The following is a 22,531-nucleotide window of genomic DNA, read 5'->3' as shown; positions in this document are numbered from 1 at the left end:
GGGGTGGAATACCTCCTCGCCAGGGAAGGTACCCCAGCCAGTGCCAACAGGTGGGTACCGTGCTATGCCGTGGAGGAGCACTATCTTAAAGACGAGTTCCATGCACTCTTCCCACACAGACCTATGCCGGCAGAGTATTTCGACGACTGGCTCTTCACGCCCACACTGTCAGCCAGTACGTTCCAGGGTTTTTCATCAGCTGAAGAGACGACGCCAGACACTAGCTCCTCGGAGGGGTCTCTCTCGGGGTTTGCCACAGACCGCTCCTATTGGTGGGACACTCAACCGGAGGTGGGGTGGCGCAGGGAGCTGCTGCGGGGACCTTTGCAAGCTGTCTCACCAGAGGTACCCGGGGGAGGGGAGGACATGGACGTGTTGGGGGAGGATCCTGGATTCGAGCACATCAGCAGAGAGATGGAAGCAGAGGAAATCGACGTCGACGAGCCCGTTGCGGTTGGGCCGGATCCAGTGGACCGGCTACACACCAGGGGGGAAGAATGGTATCCCGCACTCACACCCACTGGACTGGAGCACCCGGAACCCACACCCGAAGAGGGGGAGGGGGGAAGGGGGGGCTTCGAGGGGGGGATGGATGTCAGGGAATCAGGAGCAGGAGCACTGGGGAGAGAGGATTGGGAGAGCGAAGGGGAAGAATCCGAGGGCAGCGTAGGGGAGTATGACAGTGGCCCGAGAGATTCCATGAGCTTCTCCAGCGAATCAGAAGATTCCCAGAAGGGGGCGCCGATGGTCAGGGCAAGGGGGGTCCCAGGGGGGACGCACCAGAAACAAGGAGCCAGAGGGGAACCCCAAAGCAGCAGTGGAGGATCAGGACCAGTTTCCCCACCAGAGCGTAGTGGGGGGGAGGAGTCACATGTGTCAGGAGCAGTGTCTCCTCCAGAGAGGGAGTCAGGGCTGACCACGCCTCCAACGGAGGGGAGGTCAGTTGCAGCTAGCCCCCCCGATGGGGGAAGCAGTGACAGCAGCAGTGGAACGGTCAGGAGGAAAGTTGCTGGCTGGGCGCGCGCGCCAAGTTCAAATGTGCAGGCGCGCGGAACAGCAGGAGACCCGGATGGGGAACCAGCTCCTAAAGCCCGCCGGAGGGAGGGAGAAGGCTCAGGGGAATCAGCGGGAGAAGAGGCTAGAAAGGGCGGAACCCCGGCGGGCAGGCGGACCCAGAGGAGGAAGGAGCAGCGGAGAAGGTGGAGCAAGGCTAGACTCTTAAATTGGTGTCAAGGGGGAGGAGACTCAGACGGAGCATCAGTGGTCTGACACTTTAGACGTGGGGCTGCGCGCTGCGGCTCTGGAAGTGAAACTGAACTTCAATAAAGGCTTTTATACTTAACAACGAAGCAGCGTTGGTCCTTTGTGAGCTGGGACCTAGGGTAGCCCTGACAGGAACAATATTCATTTGTCATCTATTTGTTAAGCAAAAACAGAGAAGGCGCTCCAACAATCTATGGCTTAATTCAGCACCCAATGTGCAGGCACATATTTCCTTAATTCAAGAGAATGAAGATAAATACTCTGCTTTACCCAAGACCAAGGCTGTCCCTTAAGAGTTAAATGAGTGGCATCAGTGGCCATGGCTGGTGTCCCTGCTGCCTCCCACATACAAGCAATATTCACAACCTCTTCCCTTCCAAAGCAAGGCAGAGGGAGGTGGCAAAGGCTGCATATGTGACAGGTATGCAACAACCCCTACCTACTCTAGCCACCGACTCCTTGGGAACTTCACCTGAGGAATATTTTTAATTTCAGCACAATTTTAGCTTTGTTTTAAATGCAATTTAATTGTGCACATTGCTTAGAGAGCTCTTCAATTAAGCGTTTTATAAAACTTTCTCCATAAATAATTTCCTAGGTTGTTTAAGTTTTTGAATTTTTAAAAAGAACTGACATGTCCATTATTCACAAATACTATCAGTCACAGGAGCTACATCAGAAGTATCCTACATAAGAAACAACTGCAAGGATTTAGAATGAGAATGATTTTGTCGTTGCAGAAAAGGTATGTGAACAATTCCTCAGAACTGCAAAACCATTTTAGTTCAAGTTCTTGGTCAAGAAAAAACAATAGCCCGAATGCACTCAGATTTATTCAAATATAAGTTGACTGACGAGCTGGGTTCTCAAGGAAATTCCTGTACTAATCACAGGATTCTTATTCTGATGGAGGGATAAATATAAGGTTCCATACAGACAAACCTGCAAAAAGAAGCGGGGGGGGGGGGGTGTCCTGTCTGCTCCAAGGTTATCTCTCCTTCCTATCACTGCCCCTTTTCAATAATATAATATAATATAATATAACATAATACTGATTGCTGTTACTGCTTCACAACTCTTCTCCTGCTGCAGAGAGGGCTGTCTACTTTGTCTCCCACTGTGAACAAAGCATTTTTATCCAGTCAAATTTTGGGGGGAGCTTTATTCATTTAAATCAGCATTTTGAAATCTCAAGGACGGGATGAGGAAATGTGAGAGGGAATAGATGGCTTCCTAACTGCTTATTGTGATGGACAATCTGCACTGTGCAGTCTCTTCAGCCCCAAACAGGAAGAACAGTTTCCCACTCCAGCTACATCTGACAAAAAAACTGTAGGTCAGTCCAAAATGCAGGAAGAGTGTTTCCACAGCAAGCTCACCATTGAAAGAATATCTGGGTGTATCCTGAAGGACATATAATACATAATGAAACACAACTTTTAAAAAGTAGAAGCAAGTTTTTAAAATTAGAAGATTAAGTGTAAGTTAATTTATATATTCAGAAGGTTCCAGGAAGGTACTTTCAGGAGACTGCAGAAAGAGGACAATCTTCTTGAGTATAAAGTAATTTAGTTTAATGAACAAAAGCTATTACTTGTAAATAAAATACAGTCACACTTGGGGGGGTATTTAGGATGGAAAAACTGAATATTCCAGTAACACACCAGAGCTAAAATAGCTTCAGAAAAGTTGAGATTCTTTACTATGGTAAACAATATTTCAAGTTCAACTGGGCGCTATTAATGCGAGCTACCCATGTTGGTTCTTTGCATTAAAAATGAAAACCATACAATGTGTCCAATGGAAAGATAAATCATCTAGGTTTTTCACCTAGCATAGAGAAGAGAGGACAAACACGTCTGCGAAGCTCTCCACTCCAAGTCACATAAAACAGGCAGTAGAGAGGAACCCAAGATGGCTCAGAACACCTTGCTCATTTCCCCAGGAAATGAACAACTCACCCACCCAACACAACTCTCTTAAGGCCACCTGCCAGTTCTCAACACAGACTTGCAAAACATTTGATGTTTTCTAAAGGGCACCCATGACATGTGAAGGTAGGTCCAACAAGTCCTAGGCCTAGCTAGATGGCATTTAGGATGCCTTAATCTGTCTCACTACATCTCCTCTCCTGATAAGCCTTTTGTAAAACAGACTAAGTTCCAAACCATTCTATCGCTGGGAATCACAGTACAGGTTCTGACCCATAATTTTTGTTGTGGGGGGGGGGGACCTCGGTTTATGCATGCAGAAGGTCCTAGGTTCAAACCTCAATATCACCAATTAAAAAGCATCAGTTAACAAACCATCTAATCCAATAGAAGGTAGTTTCCTATGGCACTGACCATATTATCAAGCTCTATGTGACACACCTGGAATTTTGCCACTGTCATCTCCTAGCCATCTGTAGTTGCTCCATATCTATTACATGATCAACCATTTCTACCTTCCCCAACTCTAGACCGACACACTGATTTCCTCAGCCAATTTCCACAAAGGCACTTCATGTATTTACCCCTCACTAGGCCAATGAACTCCACCCCATCTGTTTCAGTAGCTCAGAAAGGCACATGAAAGAGCAGGTAGCAAGCATTCTGAGCACCAGGAAGCCTCAATAGCCATAGCCAGACGCAAGGTGCTAAAGACAGTCAACCTGAAATCAGCCTGCAATCCATGTTCTGCCCACCCACATTTTGAATGAGTTGTTCCTCAATGTAAGCAGTTTTCCTCCCACAAGCCTTTCTGGGGCTTTGAAAAACAAGCACGATTACATATTCATTGTGTTTAATGAACAAGCCTCGAGGCCCTTTTTCTTCTGTATTCAAGAACAAGGTTCCTTCAACTGCCTTTCCGCCACCACCCTGTAAAACTGGTGCACTTTCTGGTGCTACAAGCACCACATCATCTGTGTAATCCCAAAAGACCTCCACAAATTTGATCACCGAGAGCAATAGCCTCTGGCCAGGATGCCGAGCAAATTCCTTGCCCTCAGTTCCCCATGAAATGAAGAGAATATGGGCAGCGGAATCTCATGCCACACTGAGCATGCAGAAAATGCAGAAGATTATGTCAGCTCAAAACTTCAGCACGTTGTGAAAGGTGGGCAAGGGATCTCCCCAGCTTTGGAAAAGCAGAAGCGGCAAAACGGAGATAATAGATTGCCAAGAATATCCAAGAGAGTTTGTGGTTGCCAGCTCCCTATGCTTTTAAAAGACAAAAATTCAGCTGGTGAAACTTTTTCCATATTGTATCTCCAGAAATCTTCAGCTGTTGTGTTTCTCCTTTTCAAAAAGAATAGAAGTCTGTCTGGAATAGAAGCTTCTCATCCCTATTTAGGGTGCTTTCAAGTTGCTTTCAACAATAGGGCTCTCATTCCTGAGGGTATCCGAAAAGATGACTGTGCACCGCAGAAGCATTAATGGACTAGGACACAGCCATTCTTTGCTCCAAGGAATATTGCATCACACACTCTTACAGATTAGAAAGCAGTGATAACTTTTCTTATGAGAGGGCTTGCAAAAAAAAAAATCCCCTTTGAACTTTGAGAAGAAAAAAATCCACAGCTACTGGGTTCAAAAAATTTCCATCACATGATATGCTTCTTAGACTTAACAGTAATCTCTTAGACCAACTATGCCCAAAGGTTTACTAAGTCCACAAACACAATTTTGCCTTTGTTTTGGGCTTTGCTGGTAGTTTCAAACTCTGCCCTTGGAAATAAACCCTCTCTCACCCTCCGTATGGCATGTGACAAAAAAAAAGATGCAGCACATGTTCCATGTTTCTGTGTAAGCACAAAATGGTGACTACAGAACTGGTAGAAATGTAAAGTATTTAATATCTCAGCTTTCTTTTTTAAGAAGTATCTTAGCCCTTATGGTTACAAATATATGTTTAAAACTTGTGCAGGCAAAATGACTATGACCGCAAAAAACAACAACACACCTATGAAAACACCACTATTAAAGAGACACACAAAAATAAGAGACCCTGAAAATAAATATAATGCAAAGCAAAACTAGGCCCCTAAAACCTCCATCTATATGTTACACGAAAGATCCAGAATTTGATCTACCAACTTCTTTTTAGTGAAATGCAGTAATGGGGTTGCCAATTTGATTAGACATAGTGCTGGGTGAAAGGTGTTCAATACTTCCCCTTCCTAACATAGTTTTCAGAGTCAAAGGTCACACACCTCAGCTAATGTTCTGCCCCGAGGCCCAAGGACAAGCATCCACATAGCCACTCTCTGTGAAGAAGGACACCTGACACCACACAGATCCCTATATTTGAGACCTCATTTCATTAGTTTTTAAACTGGTGAGAAACAGCAGGAGCCCCCTCAAAGCAAGGAGAGAGAGGAGAGAGAGAGAGAGAGAGAGAGAGAGAGAGAGAGAGAGACTCCTGCTGTTTCTTAATGTCAACCAAACACAACAAGTGCCTAGTAAGCTAAGCCAACATTTGTGGACATCTTTTAAAAGATAACAGTATTTACCCCCGCAAGACAAATGACAGCGTGAGGATGATTTTGATTGGGGTCAAAAAATGAGCAGAAAGGGGTGGGAAAGCCCTCTTCCAGCACCCTAGTTCTTACCAAACATGTTTTTTTTAAAAAAAACAAGCATCAGATAATCAGCATGGCTGTTTTGTGTATTATTCTTTATTTCTTATTTAGTTTTTATCTTACTGAAAAAGGAATCAGTCTCAAATACTCTGAAAGGGTTCAGGACAACCCAGTCAGATGGGTGGCATAAAAAATAAGTGTGTTGTTGTTGTTGTTGTTATCTGGCCCTCATCCAGCCCACCAATAAGTGCAGGCACACTGGCCCAGGGCTTGCATGGCTTCTCTCAATTCAGATATTCCAGAGAAATAGAGCTCAGTATCATCATCTCCCTGAATCTCATAATGGCCACTCCCACCAATTTCATGTAGATTGGCACCACCATAAAACCATGGCTAGGCTATGTTCAGGTGAAGAATAAATGGAAGTAGGGTGTAGCAAAAAAAGGCCACCCACTGAAGCATTAATACACACAACAAACACCCTAAACAAACAAACAAACAGAACATGTTAATGGGCTGCCCTTGAGACTGACCCAGAAACTCCAGCGGGCGCAGAATGCCGCGGCGAGACTCCTTATGGGGTCTTCGCTGCGAGATCATATTCACCCGGTGCTATACCAGCTGCACTGGCTCCCGGTGGAGTACAGGATCAGGTTTAAGGTGCTGGTTTTAACCTTTAAAGCCCTATACGGCCTAGGACCCTTGTACCTACGGGACCGCCTCTCCTGGTATGTCCCACAGAGAAATTTACGGTCTGCAAATAAAAACATCCTGAAGGTCCCAGGCCACAGAGAGGTTAGGCTGGCCTCAACTAGAGCCAGGGCTTTCTCAGCCGCGGCTCCAATCTGGTGGAACGCTCTGTCACAAGAGACTAGGGCCCTGCGGGACCTGACATCTTTCCGCAAGGCCTGCAAGACAGAGCTGTTCCACCAGGCCTTTGGTCAGGGCGCAGCCTGACCCCCTCCTCTGGCAATCTGCACAGAATTTTGCTTAATGGTTGCCATCAATTTGATTTTAATTTGATTTTAATTAATTTTATAATGAATGTTTTTAGAATGTTGGATTATTTTGATTGTTGTTAGCCGCCCTGAGCCCAGCTTCGGCTGGGGAGGGCGGGATATAAATAAAATTTATTATTATTATTATTATTATTATTATTATTATTATTATTATTATTTCACACTAGCAGCTTCTGAAGATGTAAAAAAACCATTATGCTTGGCTGTTAAATAAAGTATGGGCTGGCATTTAGATGATGATGAGATCCTGTGGACAATGCAAAGACTTCCAAGCACCAGAAGCACACAATTCCACAATAAACTTATGTCTGGAAGTTTCCTAAGCAAGCAGCTCTTTCTCTGCCTTCCTGCTAAAGCAGAAAGCTGGGCAGGGCTGCCACCTCAGCCTTGCGCCAGAAGGCAAAGACAACCATGGGAGCTACTGCTGGAGGGTTAGAGAAGGCGAGAGTCCTGCCAAATGATCAAGACACCTGCTGTATTTCCAGCAGCTGCACGCTGGGACTTGGCACCACTGTATCAATCTGTACACCTGCCTTTAAGAGTTCTTTCCCACTAAAAAGGGCCCATAATCCTTAAGGCGGAGGAAAGACAGAGGAAATGTAGAGGCATGCAGACAGACAGACACAGTCCTAGGTTTTCCTCTCAGAAGCAAAAAAGAAAAAAGATGACACCAAAACAGAAAAAAATAGGGGGGAGGAGACTTCTAAGGTACACTGAATATTATTTATTTAGCCAATATGCATGGCTTTAATCACCTTCCCCTACAGAATCTAGAGTTCACACCCTGAGGATTGAAATATTCTAAGCCAGAGGTGCGAGAATCTGACCTGTCCCACCCAACACGGGTCATTTTGACAGGCCGCCCACCTGTCAATCATGTAGTGTCACAATCTATTAGGTGACGCCAGAATACATATTTTTTTCAGATGCAGGCACAGCTCAAACCACACCTTTGCATAACCTGCTTGAATTTGAGCTGGTGATAAAAAGGAATATTTGTGCTTACAGCAAGCCCCACTGTGGGAAGGGATCAGCTTCCCTATGGAGTTCCTGAGCAGGACTCCTGTAGCACAGCAAATCCCTCCAGAGCATACTGCAAGTCTCATTGGCACTGACAGCAATCCTCACTTGCCAAGGAACAATCAGGAGCACATTTTGAGAGTCCCAATTGTTATCTTACAATCATCCCCAAACCCGGCATTACATGTGACAGGCATGGAGCAGGCAGCGAGGTTTGGAGACAACAATTCCTCTTCAGTTCTTTGTGAATTAGGAGGACATAAGGCCCCCATCCACAGGGACACTGGGGCAGGGCATATGCACCCCCTACACAATTTGAGTCCTCATTTTTCTCTTGACACGAGAAGAGAGCTAAAGATATTGGGCATTATTATATATCAGTAGACATGAAATGTCCTGAAGTGATCCTGGAAAACCTACTAAGTTATATTAGCAACATACCAACTCAGTAATTTTTAGGTCTGCTGAAAAACTTTCCTCTTACAGTACATTTTGGAAGCCTCAAATCCTTTCAGAACTTGAAACTCAGGTTATGCTCTTTTTGGCTTGAGGCAGAGCAGGAAGAAAGTGTGACATTCTACTCCAGTTATTGCATTAGTAATTCAATACAGACAACAGGCCAGAAACCTAATGTGGTTACGGCTCATGAGTTCCCAAACCTAGGGGAAAATAGGTAGCAGAGAACAGAAGACCCACTCTATCTTGTCTCACTCTATCCACCTTCCACATCTTTCCCATCCCTCTCACATGTACACACCCCGCCATAGGAAACCACATACACAATGGCAGAAAGGAAGATAAAGGGGGTTGGGGGTGGAGGAAAGGCCTGCCTACCTGCAAGGAAGGAATGTCAACTTTTTTCTAAATTAAGATGAATTAAGATGAAAGCTAACAAAACCTTTTTTCCTCTTAAGGGGCTCACTATGGCAAGGTAAGTGAAGAAAAACCAACCACATGGTTTTAAAAACAGCTGAGAAACTTTCCACTATGTATATGAATTGCAAAATTTATGCTCATAGTTTGCTGTTATCAGAAGTCACTAGCTGACTAGCATTATCAGAAATGTCTAAAGTGCATATTTTACTATCATATTTAATTTTACTTAAGCAGCAGCTAAGTTTAACTTTTCTTGGTAAGTGACTACAATTTGTTTATTTAACAAAATTTGTATACTGCTTAACTGTAATGAAAACCTCTAAGCAGTTTATATAGAACATAAAACGTGAATTAGAAATGTCAGGAAAACCAATGGTAAAAGCAAGTAATAAAAGGCATAATAATAAAGATATAGTGTTAAAAGTATAACCTAAAATTACAGATTAAAACACACATCAGTTCCACACATCTGGAGTACAATGAGGCGTATACTAAATCCACAAATCAGGTAGAACAACTACTCTTATGCAATGCTGCCCAAGGCAGCTACTACAGTAGTAATGTCTAACTCAGTTACTGCATAAACCAAGAGAGCAGTAGAAATGTATTATGCAGTTCTATCAGAGATAAGGCAGAGAAATCATTCAGGTCCTTTGAGCATCTCAACAAGTTAGGAAAGAGCTCACCAATGAGTTGCCTTGAAGGTATATACTTATCTGTGTGGTGTAGTATATAATACAGTTGTACCTTGGTTCTCGAACAGAATGCATTCCGGGAGTTCGCCGGATGTTCGGCTTCTGAAAATCGTTCAAAAACCGGAACACTCACTTCCGGGTTTCTATCGTTCAGGAGCCAATTTGTTTGGGAGCCAAGGCATTTGAGATCCAAGGTACAACTGTATCCCCATTTGTACTGAAGAATAATGGAAAACTCACTTTGAAGTTTGAAGCCAAGAACAAACCCTGGCTATAGCTTGTCATTACTTTGATGCAACCCAGAGTATGGAACACATACAATGCTAAGGACAAACCATGGCTTAGTGCAGCAGCAGGAGGACTGAGGGAGGAGTAAAGTGGCTGTGACTTTCTTACTGTTCACTTGCTCCCTCATAGAATCATAGAGTTAGAAGAGACCACAAGGGCCATCGAGTCCAACCCCCTGCCATGCTAAATCATAGTTTAGCTTAGCATTGTGTGCCAACCAGGCCATTGCTATATGTAATAAAATTAAACTTAAAGAGGAGAAGTCCACAAATATCTAACTGTAACAGATTTGCAAGGAACTTTTCAACGGGCTGGGCTGATTGCAAATTTCAGTGAAGCCTCCGGGACTCCTCCTATCCAAAATACAGCCTCAGGGCTACAACTTGTAGAAGACTGTTCAAGCCAAGTGTGTGTGAAAACAATGCTGTCATTTTCTGCCCAGAGGCAATGTTCAGTTTAAATCCATTCTCAGATCTCTTCAAAAATTCTAAATCACAGTTCAAGAGGAGTGAACTGCTAGAATAATGTTTAAATTTAAAAGGCTCTGTTTCATTTAATATTTATTTTCCCTAGTGCAGCCAGATCAGGGTAAAAGTCTGGCAATTTAAGTTCAGATAAGCTACAGCAAAGGAAGCAAAGGCAAATAAGACATGTGCAGCACAATCCTATGGTCTTCTGTGGTGCAATGGGTCAGTGTGTCCGGCTCTTAACCAGAAGATTGGTGGTTCAAGCCCACCCAGGGATGGCTGTGGGCAGGATTGGACTAGATGATCCTCGGGTCCCTTCTAGCTCTACAATTCTATGGTTCTATGTATGTTTACTCTGAAGTAAATTCCATTTTTGAAGTAAAATTAATTTTCCAGGTAAGTTTACAAAGGTATATGCATTTATCCAGGAGCAAGTCCTAGTGAGTTCAATGTAATCCTCTACATGTCCACTGAGAAGAAAATATGGGATCATGCCCAGAGCTGTGGTGTTGCATTATGGAGCCCCCTTTTTCCTTCTAGAACACAGAACTGGGAAAAGGGGCAAGTCATTGATAGATTCATATATGGGCCCAAGAAAGAAAATAAGAACCAGACCATGCTTGGGGGAAAAAACCTAAACCATTTTTGTCTGCTCAGGGTCAGTTCTCACTTTTTTAAAAAAAAAAATAAATTCTTACAAGGCACATTATGATCTAAAAGCAATTTATGGTGTCATGCCAGAAGTATAATACACACATACTATTATTACATCTGTCTCTGAGCAAAAAGAAACCTTGAGAGCAAAAAGTCCTGCCGTACACATAGATTCTTTTCTTGGAGTCAGCTGGAGGTCTTGCAATTCCCATCTATCCTCAGACTGATGTAAATGTACCCTATTTCTTAAACTAAATAACTTGAGAAGCAAATCCTGAGCAGGGAGAAGAGGAGCTCTTTCAAAACATCCAAGTAGACTGAATATTTTGTCACTGCAGATGGGGGGCGGGGACAGGAAGTGAGGTTAGTCAGCATATCTGAAGTATCTGCATTCTTTACTAAGACCTTAAGTGTAAATGTCTTGGAAGCCACAACCAAATAGTACTTTCCTGCAGCATACCAGCTTTCTGGTTTTGGCATACAAACTATAGGGGCTATTTTTAGGAGGGGGAGGGCACAGGTGGTAGATAAAACCAAAGAGGAGACTGATTCGATGGCCTCTGTTCTCTTTCCAGATCAATTAATCAGACTCGCAGAAGCAAAGAGGAAGTAGAATGTCTCAGTGTTGGGGGGGGGGGTGAAAAGAGAGGACAGTTAGCTATTACTATTAGGAAGGACATTACCAGCATATACGCTCACCAAAAAATAGCACTCCCACTGACCCGGGAATAAAACCATCATACTGTCAAGTCAGCCAGTCAAGGTTTCATCACATGCCTTGTATGAATACATGCAAATGTACTGAATAGGTAACAACACTGCACAAATAAAATAAGAACACCTGTGTTTTTAATGAGTTTCATCAAAGATGCAAGTAGTACAATAAATGCTAGGGAGAAAACAATGGACCAAACAAAGAAATAAACTAAAAACGAAACACAGACAACTCAGTTGGATAATACAGGTGTTTGACCTGCAGGAAAACAGAGCTTTGCCTCTGTTAGTGACCTATTCAGTCAGTAAAAATGCACCGTGTAACAGTTCAATAAAACACTAATTTCTATCAACACCTACTGCTCCCAAGCATCTTCATGAACGTACTCACACAAACCCAACCCATCAATACAGACTTATTCATTTATATTCATTCACCATATAGATTTTCTTTTCCTTCGGAAAACTTCATACAGAAAAGAAAAGAAACCATAAATAGCAAAAGTAGACCACGATCCACTAGAAATAAGAATTCCAAAATCCACAGCTGGGCAAAGCTTTTATGGGTCTACCTTCATATGTTATAGCTTCTCAGCTCCAGGCTGAGAAGAATAATTAAGAATATTTCTTACCCCTGAAGACCTATTTATTTATTTATTTGCATCTTTGTTACATTTGTATCCTGCCTATCAACCAAAAGGGAGTTAAAACATCAGCAAGAACAAGAACACAATTTCAATACAGCAGTCCAGAAGAAAGTGAGGAAAGGGAAAACAAAAGGAGGTGAGGTATTAGAAGCAACAAAGAATTATCTTTCAGCATCCTGACTGGTGCTGGTGTTAGGGATTGTGTCCAGTATGGCAAGCATGACTGGCAGACTGTGCAGTAATGTGCAGTTGCACTGGGGTCTAGTGCGCATGTGCCAGTTCTTGCATTATGTTTAACTTTGTGATTTTAGGCGGAGGACTGGGCAAGATGGTGCTGGCTGAGCACAGGATACCGAATAGCTGGTACAGTGGTACCTCTGGTTATGCACGCTTCTGTTTACGCACGCTTTGGGTTATGAGCTCCACTAACCCGGAAGTAGTTGCTCCCGGTTGCGAACTTTGCCCCGGGATGCACTTTCACTAATGGCACCTCAGGATAAGAACTGTTTCAACTTAAGAAAGGATCTCCGGAACGAATTTAGTTCATAACCAGAGGTACCACTGTACTAATGTAACCAGGGGCACAACGATTCCCATTTTAGCTGGACTGTAGCTCTAGAAGGCAGATTCTAAATCCCTTGAAATACATGTGCTCTGCATCAAAATATTACGCCTGAGGAACAAAGTCAATCCTAAGGAGAAGCTTCTCAAGTGCCCTTTTAATATACTGTATCTTCCATAAAAATTGATTCTTTGAAGAGGACAGGATGCAGAGTGCTAGGGCAGTTTGAAAGTGTGTTTGCCACCTAAATATTTCAGGATCTTCAAAGTATGAGAACTCTTTCAGAGCAATAGGCCACCATCAGTACCTTTAGCTCTCCCTCTTCCTTTTTCTTTTTCTTAAAGCAAAGCACCTAAAGGTATGCAGCCTATTTTAAACATTTACAGTGGTACCTCGGGTTAAGTACTTAATTCGTTCCGGAGGTCTGTTCTTAACCTGAAGCACCACTTTAGCTAATGGGGCCTGCTGCTGCCGCCGCGCCACCAGCGCACGATTTCTGTTCTCATCCTGAAGCAAAGTTCTTAACCTGAGGTATTATTTCTGGGTTAGCAGAGTCTAACGTATGAAGCGTATGTAACCCAAGGTACCACTGTATATATACTATAGAGGCAAACTATTGATTGCTGCTTACTTATTTTACTGCATTTACATACTGCCTTTCTGCTGAGGAACCCAAGGTGGTTTACAATTAAAATGTTAAACAAACAAATGGTACAAAACATTTTGAGGCTGACTTCAGGAGCTGAAGTCCAGGCCTGAGCTTCTTTTCTGCCTTCCCTTACGGCAGAGAAACCTGGGGTTCCATGCTTCTGTTACTTAAGAAGAGAAGAAGAGTTTGGATTTGATATCCCGCCTTTCACTCCCCTTCAGGAGTCTCAAAGCGGCTAACAATCTCCTTTCCCATCCTCCCCCACAACAAACACTCTGTGAGGTGAGTGGGGCTGAGAGACTTCAAAGAAGTGTGACTGGCCCAAGGCCACCCAGCAGCTGCATGTGGAGGAGCGGAGACGCGAACCCGGTTCCCCAGATTACGTGACTACCGCTCTTAACCACTACACCACACTGGCTACTGACTTTAAACCAGTGATTACCGTATTTTTCGCTCCATTGGACGCAGTTTTTCCCCTCCAAAAATTGAGGGGAAATGTGTGTGCGTCCCATGGAGCGAATGCAGGCTTGTGCCATAGCCGCGCGCAACCCCTCCGGCATGGAGAGGCTGCACGGGGCTATGGCTTCTTTAGCCCTGCGCAGCCTCTCCCGGCAGGGAGGAATTGCGCTGGGTTAAAGAGGAAGCCAAAGCAGCCAGCGGGATCCATCCTGCTCGCTGCCTTGGCTTGTTCCATAGCCGCACGCAACCCCTCCGGCATGGAGAGGCTGCACGGGGCTATGGCTTTTTAAGCCCCGCGCAGCCTCTCCCGGCAGGGAGGGATTGCGCGGGGCTAAAGAGGAAGCCAAAGCAGCCAGCGGGATCCATCCCGCTTGCTGCCTTGGCTTGTTCCATAGCCGTGCACAACCCCTCCGGCAGGGAGAGGTTGTGCGCAGCCTGTACGCTGCTCTTTGGGGCTGGGGGGGAAAAAGATTTTTTTAAATTGATTTCCCCGTCTAAAAACTAGGTGCGCCCTATGGTCCGGTGTGCCCTATGGTGCGAAAAATATGGTACTATATGAAGACAGAGATTGCTTTGCATCAGCAACATCATGACAAAAGTAAAAGTAAGCATGCACACTCAAACAGCATGCTCAAAATCAACACCCATTTTGATTCTTGCACCCTGTACTTATAAAAATGCTTTTCCATCCTTCTCAAGGATAAGCAAGGGGAAATAGATTCACATTTAAAGGCAAACCTACTTAATTCACACATTCTGAAACCATACAGAAACTGAAACAGTCATTCTTTGAAATTTCCACTCCTTCTCCAAATCTTGCAATGCAGTTCTCCAACCAAGTAATGCATACAAAAATATAGTGAGGTAAAGTGTGCATAAAAATGCATATAATTATTCTAAAAATAAATTTTTTAAATGGCATTATATTGGGAGGGCAATTGCTTTGCAAACATGTGAATATTATGACAAATTTGCATGAAAAAGCTGGTGAAATTTCATGACTTTTTTTAAGCAAACTGATGTGAAAGTGTGTATAACTGAACTTAAGATTGGGAAAATGAGAAACAGATTCAGCCATCCTTAATACTAAAATTAAGTATTCAACTGACACTGTGTGCTTTGTCAGAAGCATTTTAAAAGTCTTAGTACCTTGCAAAAGACTTTTGAGTAACCTTAACAGTTATGGAACAAAAGAATTCCTCCTGTGGTTAAGAAACAGGAAACACAGAGTAGGAAAAAAATCAACAGTTCAGTGCTATCCCTAGGGATTGATATTGGTGCCTATGCCTATTCACCCAAAGTTATATACTGGTATGTTTTAGAAACGTGCATGAACACACATACATGGATGCAGACTTGCTGACTAGCTAAGTCTCTTGCACTTCCTAGGTTTCATATCTGAGGCAGGCTGCTCTGCTTCCCAATTAGTGGACCAATGTATTATATATATTATCAGGAATAGGCAACTCTGCTGAATATTCTTACAAATCACAAAGATGGTCCTTCTCAACTAGTTGTTTTACTGGTCTGGCTTAATTTACAGGAGCATGCATTTTCTTCATCACAGTATCAGCCACATAAAAGTATACTGTACAAGAAAGCCTTTCCCACACATTTACTACCACATTACTTATATTTACAAAGAATCAAGCTAGGCTACTGGGGAAAGGTCATTAAAATGCATTTACAGCAGCAATAACATGCTATTTTTGGCAAGTGTGCACAGTTCTTCCAGCGCAATTAATTTTTCCCAAGTTTACATTTGTACAGAGAACTATCCCTATACAGACATGTCTGAATGTGAAGCAGTCACTGAAGGGTGGAGATAACTCAATCAGACAGAAGGTCCGAAATTATTTCCTTTAGTATTACTACTCACTCACTTCAGTCTTCTTATATTTTTAAAGTTACTTCCAGCACAACCCGTCTTTGCTATTTAAGGGAAATAAGCTAGTTTTATTTGTTTCTTTGCTTGTTTGTTTATTATTAAACAGATCACTTTACTATATCTACAGTTCAGCAATTGTCACAACAAGATGCACTGGTATGATTACATTAACACCTCTAAACCACAAACCATTCAAGTTATTTCTAATCCTCCAAGGATGTGATTATCTCATTCAAAACCTTGTTACCTGGAGTTCTTCATTTTAAGGCACTGGTAATAGCATAAGATTACACAAAGATTACTTATTCTGTATTTTTTTTAAAGAATGCTGAACAGATGTTCAAGCTGTTCTGTGATTATTTCCTACTAATGATCCAATTCTGGGGGAAAAACAGCAAAATGCTATTTGTAGCACTGTACTGAATGATTAAGCATCTTGAAAAAAGAAGAGAGGAAGATGTTTTGAGTAAAACAACAACTTAAAATCTCCTCTTCTTTTTCCAAAATAGACTACTATAAATTGGTTCAGGCTCAAGAAGAAAACCTCACCCTCAATCTGCTCAACTGATTTTTATTGTCCAGATATTCTAGCCCTAATGGCACCTTGTGTTTCAAAACGTGGTTTGCTACAATCCAGCCAGGAGAGGATTAGATGTATCACTGGCATAGCTGAAGAACTGTTTCAGTAAAAAGCATAAATCTTCTTTAATATCAGTGTTATTAATATTGGTGGCTGGTACTTTTATAAAATAATTAAAATTGTGTATCAGTTACGTAGATATAGTTTAAAATATCAAATGCTTCACAACACACAGCTGGGGGAGGTGGGCTTTCTGGGGGGGGGGCACACAACACAAACCCCTAAATCCAACACTGAGGACTACTGAGAAAGGGGACACACATTGTTTTTATTATTTCACAATGCAGTAAAATACAGCTACAGGATACATTTGTTCATAGAAAGCAATCATAGAAAGCAATATCCCTTAACAAATGTTTTGAAACTAAACCAAAGTTCAAATTGCAACCAAAGTGTCCTGCACCTCTGTACTTTCAATTACTATTAAAAACCACAACAGCTAATTCCTTTCCGTTCCAGCTGTGACCAAGCAAGCAGCTGCAGCACAAAATGAATCTGTCCTACCTAATTAAATTAAGAATTTGACATTAAATGGGAGTTCCAGAAATGACACAACCTGAACAGCACAGCTGAGGTTCCCCCTCTGCTTTCAGCATGCCACCACTCCAAGTAAACCACTCTCTGCTGTTAGCAACTTAACATGGATTTTTCCACCTGAAACTGCTGAGATAAACAGCTTTGCCACATCTCAAGCCTTTCAAGTATTTGAAGTCGTGTTACATTTTCACAGCGATTGCTAAAATAATCCATTCCTTAGTAACCAGATTTTGACAGATTCCTTGTGCTGCCAAACACAGAATAGTGTTAAGAAACTCACACCACAGGCTACAAAGGTTTACCAAGAACAGGCGGCTAAAGTAAGAGCAGTTTTCTGCTGCTGGCTTTGTTTCAAGCCCACTGATCCCGTATCCTTTCGGATATGTCCAAAAACAGCTAATGCTTACTGGAGTGTACTCCAGAGCCTTATTTCATAGGCGGGGTGGGTTTTCCATGCAGAGGACTATGCCTCACAGAGTGTTTCATGCTTTGTTTATTCGATCAAACAAGTTCACTTGCCCACTGTACATCATATGCACGCTCAGCTATCGAGATTAAACACACTTGCAGGGCTCGCTGGGGCTCAGTGAACATGGGCTTAGATGCCTTACGTTCAGCATCAGTTTCTGTGGCACTCAGCAGCGAGGCTCCAAGCTAGAACAGCAGGGCTGAAGCATAACACCAAGCGGATTACACAAATAACCCCCTCCCCATGAACTGGCAGTGAAGGAGGAGTGTTGTCCATCTCTTATATATCCCTCCCTCCCCCATCTGCCATCCACTATGCATCAGCAACACCACATAGCATCTGGGGAAACAAAACAATGTCTATCACAGTAAATAATACACTGCCAGGAGTCAGGAAGTGGATGGCACGAAGCCTTTAATTACAAAGAGCATCATAAAGGCAGGGAGTAGCCATCTGCAGACTAGGATCTGTGCAGAGATGGATAATCTCCTTTTGCACATTCCTCTGTATGTGACGAACTTAGAAAAAGAGAGTCTGTCACCATCTCTGCTGCTGTCATATTGCATACTTGGGAACGTTGCAAGTTTTCTTTGAGATCCGTCCAAGCTGGAAGCAGCTCCTGTATCTTACGACACTGATAGCTTTCTCCCTTGCCCTGAAACAGTGGCATGCCTGAGAGGGCTAAGCACACAGCCCTCAGCTCTACTGCTCCCATGTAACAAGCCAAGCTATTATGCCTGGCAATCCTGCAGGCTCAGCCAAGATAGGAGGGGGAATTCAGTCCTAGATACATATTAGGCCAGAGGCAAACACAAGCTCCAAGGGAACTGACTAAGCTGTGGGTCAAGGATTAACCAAAGCACATGTCCTCCTGACAAGCTGTGACTACCGTCTGCAGAAAGCAAGCCCCCCCCCCCCGACAATTGTAGGGCCACACAACCAGCCCCTAACCCCAACACACTCGCAAAAGCACAAAAGCCATGCTTATTGGCCGAAGTTTCAGAAGTCCATTGAATCCCCTCCTCACTTCACCCTGGGGGTGTTTTCTTCCTGAACAGTGCACCCTCCCACATCCTTGCATCCCAGGAGAAAATGAGGGGCAGGCAGCTGGAGGATCAGCCCCCCTGTTAATGAATGGGGGCTCCTCTCCTGAAGCCAAACATGAACGAATCAACTTTAGGATCTGTCTCTATCTGTTAACTTCAAGCACAAAGCATACAGGGCCCCAGGCGTGCTAGCACCTGCCTGCCCCTCCCTCTGCACCCTTTCCACCCCTCCCACATGCAAACTACTCCTACCCCTCAAGCACACTCACTAATCCTCCTGCCTCCCCCCCTCTGCTTACTTCTCACACAGACTAGACCCCCATTAGCTTCTTTCCCTTTGCAGGGGGTCTTCCTCCAGCCACCAAACTCCTCTTTACCTCCTCCCTGCCAGCTGACACACAAGACTCCTCTCCCCACAACGAACACACACACACACTCCTGGCAGATGTCTTCCCATCCCACCAACAGCCCCCAGAGGCTTTCCTGCTTCCAAAAATTAATGGGGGGGGGGAGAAAGATGTAATTTTCCAAGGGAAAGCAACCTCACCCCCCCCACTCACCCCAAGAGCTAAACACAATCTTTTCCAACCATCCTTTCCCAAGATCCATTTGTATCTCAAAGCAAACAAACAGCCGTAGTAACAGATATATTACTATTATTTTATGCTATAGATGGGTGGGAAAGAACAGAGGAGATTAACACATATCCTCCCTTGCACGCCCAAACCCTCCCCATCACTTCAGGGGTCTCTCTCATGGGGCACGTCTGGGTCCCACTCCAGAGTCACTTCCCAGGGGAAACCCTTCTTCTCTTCCCTCCCTCCCTGCATGTTCCTCACCTCCACCCTTCCCTTAATTGGGGAGAAAGGGATCCCCAATAAGACCCCCCTCACCCGCCCAATATATTACTTACTTCTCTACACAAACGCACAAGGGTCCTGGCACCCCTGGTGGGCACTCTCTCTGAACAATCCCCCCAAAAAAACATTGTGGGGGTGCCAGCAGCCCTCGCCCAACAGACCCCCCAGTTTTCTCCAAGACAAACAAGACCCCCCCCCCAAGTATCTCTCCACTTTATCAACATCCCCACACCCAGGCCAACTCCAAAGGCCTCCACCCCCAAAAAATCAGGGTCAGGAAGGCACCAAGGGACACCCCACCACCAGCACTATGTCTCTCCCCCCCCGTTTCTCAACACACCCTTCAAAAAAGAGGGGAGAGACCCCAATCTCTGAACAGAACCTCACCAACACAACAGAACAACACACTTCCACACATTGTGAATTCACAAGAGGGGGGTCCCTCAACAAGGCCGATCAATCACAACAGGCACCCCCATAGTAAACGAGTCACCCACCCCTCAAAAAAGACCGCCCCCCTCGAATTTAACCCACCCTTTCTATCATACACACACACACACACACACACACACACACAATGGGGGTCCCCCCACAAACAAGCCTCTCTCAAAAAAACACACACAACACCACCAGGCAGGATTCCTCAGGAAACACGCGCACACACGTGAACGCGCGTTCACACGACACACACACACACAATAGAGGGGGGCCCCACAAACAAACAAACAAGGGTCCGCACACACACACACACCCCCATCGCAACGGCACCACCGGCGGGATTCCTCGCGAAACACGCGCACACACGTGAACGCGCGTCCACACGAGACACAGAGGTGTGCGCGCGCGCGCGTCGACTCACCCGAGCACCACGAGCTCCCCATATTTGACGGGCTCCTTGTTGGGCGCGCAGTGCTCCTCCTGGCTGGGAGAAAACATGGGGCCGCCGCCGCCGCCGCCTCCGCTATAATCCCATGCGGGACAACAACCACAACAACAACAACGACAACAAAACCTGACGGGGGGCGGGTAAAACGAAGAATAATAATTTATTCTTGTTATTTATCTATATAAAAAAGAAGTCCGTCCGGCGTCGTCTCTTTCTTCCCCTCCGCTTCTCGGCCCTCTCTCTTTCTTTCTTTCTTTCTCTCTTTCTTCCCTCAGTCAGTCGCTCGGTCGGTCGAAATCGTCCCCCGTTTCCCCCACTCTTCGCGCGCCCGCCCGCCGCGGACTCCTCGCTCTTCCCTCCTCAGCGAGCGCCCAGCGACAACAGCCCCCAACTGCCGGAGGGGGAGGTCGGGAGAGACCAAGTCAGCAAGCGCCGCCTCCGAAGAGGGGGAGGGGGAGGAGGCGTGGAATGGCCCCGCCCCCTCGGCTCTCAGCCTCTCCTTCGACACACACCCCCTCCGTTCCCGGCCCAAAAGCCGCGATGGTATCGTCCGCTCTGTTATGTAAACAGAGGAGTAAAGGGGAAGGGAGGGGGAGGCGCTTAAAGGGCCCGCCGCCCCTTAAAGTCAATGCCGCCTTTCATAAACCATAGGGATAGGATTGGGAGTGGGCGAGGAGGAGGAGCGCCCCCTATGGGCGACGTTGGAAACTGCGTGAAATTATTATTATTATTATTATTATTATATTATTATTATTATTATTATTATTATCATCATCATCATCTATATTATCTATTATTAACTATCCTCCACCTGACTCAAGGCGGTTTGTAGGCAAGAATAGGAACAGCTAAAAACACAGCTGTGGAAATAGCCATCAAAACATAATTAGAAATTTATAGAATTAAAACTAGATACAGATATATATCTATATATATATATGCAGGTGGCGCTGTGGGTTAAACCACAGAACCTAGGATTTGCCGATCAGAAGGTCGGTGGTTCGAATCCCCGCGACGGGGTGAGCTCCTGTTGCTCGGTCCCAGCTCCTGCCAACCTAGCAGTTTGAAAGCACATCAAAGTGCAAGTAGATAAATAGGTTCCACTCTGGCGGGAAGGTAAACAACGTTTCCGTGCGCTGCTCTGTTTCACCAGAAGCTGCTTGGTCATGCTGGCCACATGACCCGGAAGCTGCACGCTGGCTCCCTCGGCCAATAAAGCGAGATGAGCACCGCAACCCCAGAGTCGGTCACGACTGGACCTAATGGTCAGGGGTCCCTTTACCTTTTTATAGATACATATGTCACCTGATTATGTGTATATATTATTATTATCATCATCATCATCATCATCATCATCATTGTTATCTTATTTTTATTATTCATAAAACTCATATGAAACACTTCATCCATAGACGTCAGAGCAGTTCATGGCAGAAAAATACAAGATAAAAACTCAAAATACACAACAAAAAAGAAAGCAGAGCAATAAATGGTATAGAATCATAGAATAAAAAACTGTAGAGTTGGAAAGGATGCTGAGGGTCACGTATTCCAACCCCCCGCAATGCAGGAATTTCAACAGGATCATGTACACACACATAAAAAATCTATGCAAATCCATACAAATTATTACAATTAAAAACAGCACAACACCAGGCCTTTCATTAAAACTGTAGAGCTAATGCCAGCAAGGAAGGCAGAGCTCTAGGGCTACTGAGTGCACACTGCCGCATAAGAGGAAATATTGACTTGTGCCAGAATAGCTTTCCTTCAAAGATTTAGGCTGTGTAATATATATAATAATAATAATTTATTATTTATACCTCACCCGTCTGGTTGGGTTTCCCCAGCCACTCTGGGCGGCTTCCAACCAAATATTAAAAACAATACAGCGTCAGACATTAAAAACTCCCCTAAACAGGGCCACCTTCAGTTGTCTTTTAAAAGTAAAATAGCTGTTTACACATTCTCCCATTGACTCTGGTTTGTGCTGGTTTGGAAAGCAGTGTCCACATTTAATTTTATTTGTTTTATTTATTAAATTTATATACCAACCTTTATCCAAGGAGCACACGGCCAATTTCCAACTCTGTGATTCTGTGTTTTTCCCCAAACCAGCTTTGATCCAAACTGAGAAAAGGAACAATCTAGCTGTGTTTTTTAAGTTGGTAATGTGTACGCAGAAGAAAAGTTTTGTGCACCTGTTTAGAATAGCAGTAGTGTTTGGCTATCAGCATAAACCCCACCACCAGAGACTGCTTCCTGACCTACAGCGGATACAGGATTTAAGCAAACTTTCTTCCACCGCCACCACTCTTCTGCTCAGGA

At 44.3% G+C, this 22,531-nt stretch overlaps 1 protein-coding gene across 1 annotated transcript in view; it reads right to left on the bottom strand.

Annotated features, from left to right (window-relative positions):
• PELI2 (pellino E3 ubiquitin protein ligase family member 2) overlaps positions 1-20,751 on the bottom strand; it is an 83,053-nt gene extending 62,302 nt beyond the window's left edge. The window contains exon 1 of the mRNA XM_083618010.1: positions 20,177-20,751. Coding sequence (XP_083474136.1) covers positions 20,177-20,253 — 77 coding nt within the window. The 5' untranslated portion in view covers positions 20,254-20,751. The remainder of the gene's footprint in view (positions 1-20,176) is intronic.
• Between the last annotated feature and the right edge of the window lie 1,780 nt (positions 20,752-22,531).

Source organism: Podarcis filfolensis (genome assembly GCF_964270895.1).
Source record: "Podarcis filfolensis genome assembly, chromosome: 1".
Taxonomy (NCBI): Eukaryota; Metazoa; Chordata; class Lepidosauria; order Squamata; family Lacertidae; genus Podarcis; species Podarcis filfolensis.
Note: the sequence above shows the minus strand (reverse complement) of the source record. Positions and strands in the feature narration are given on the sequence as shown.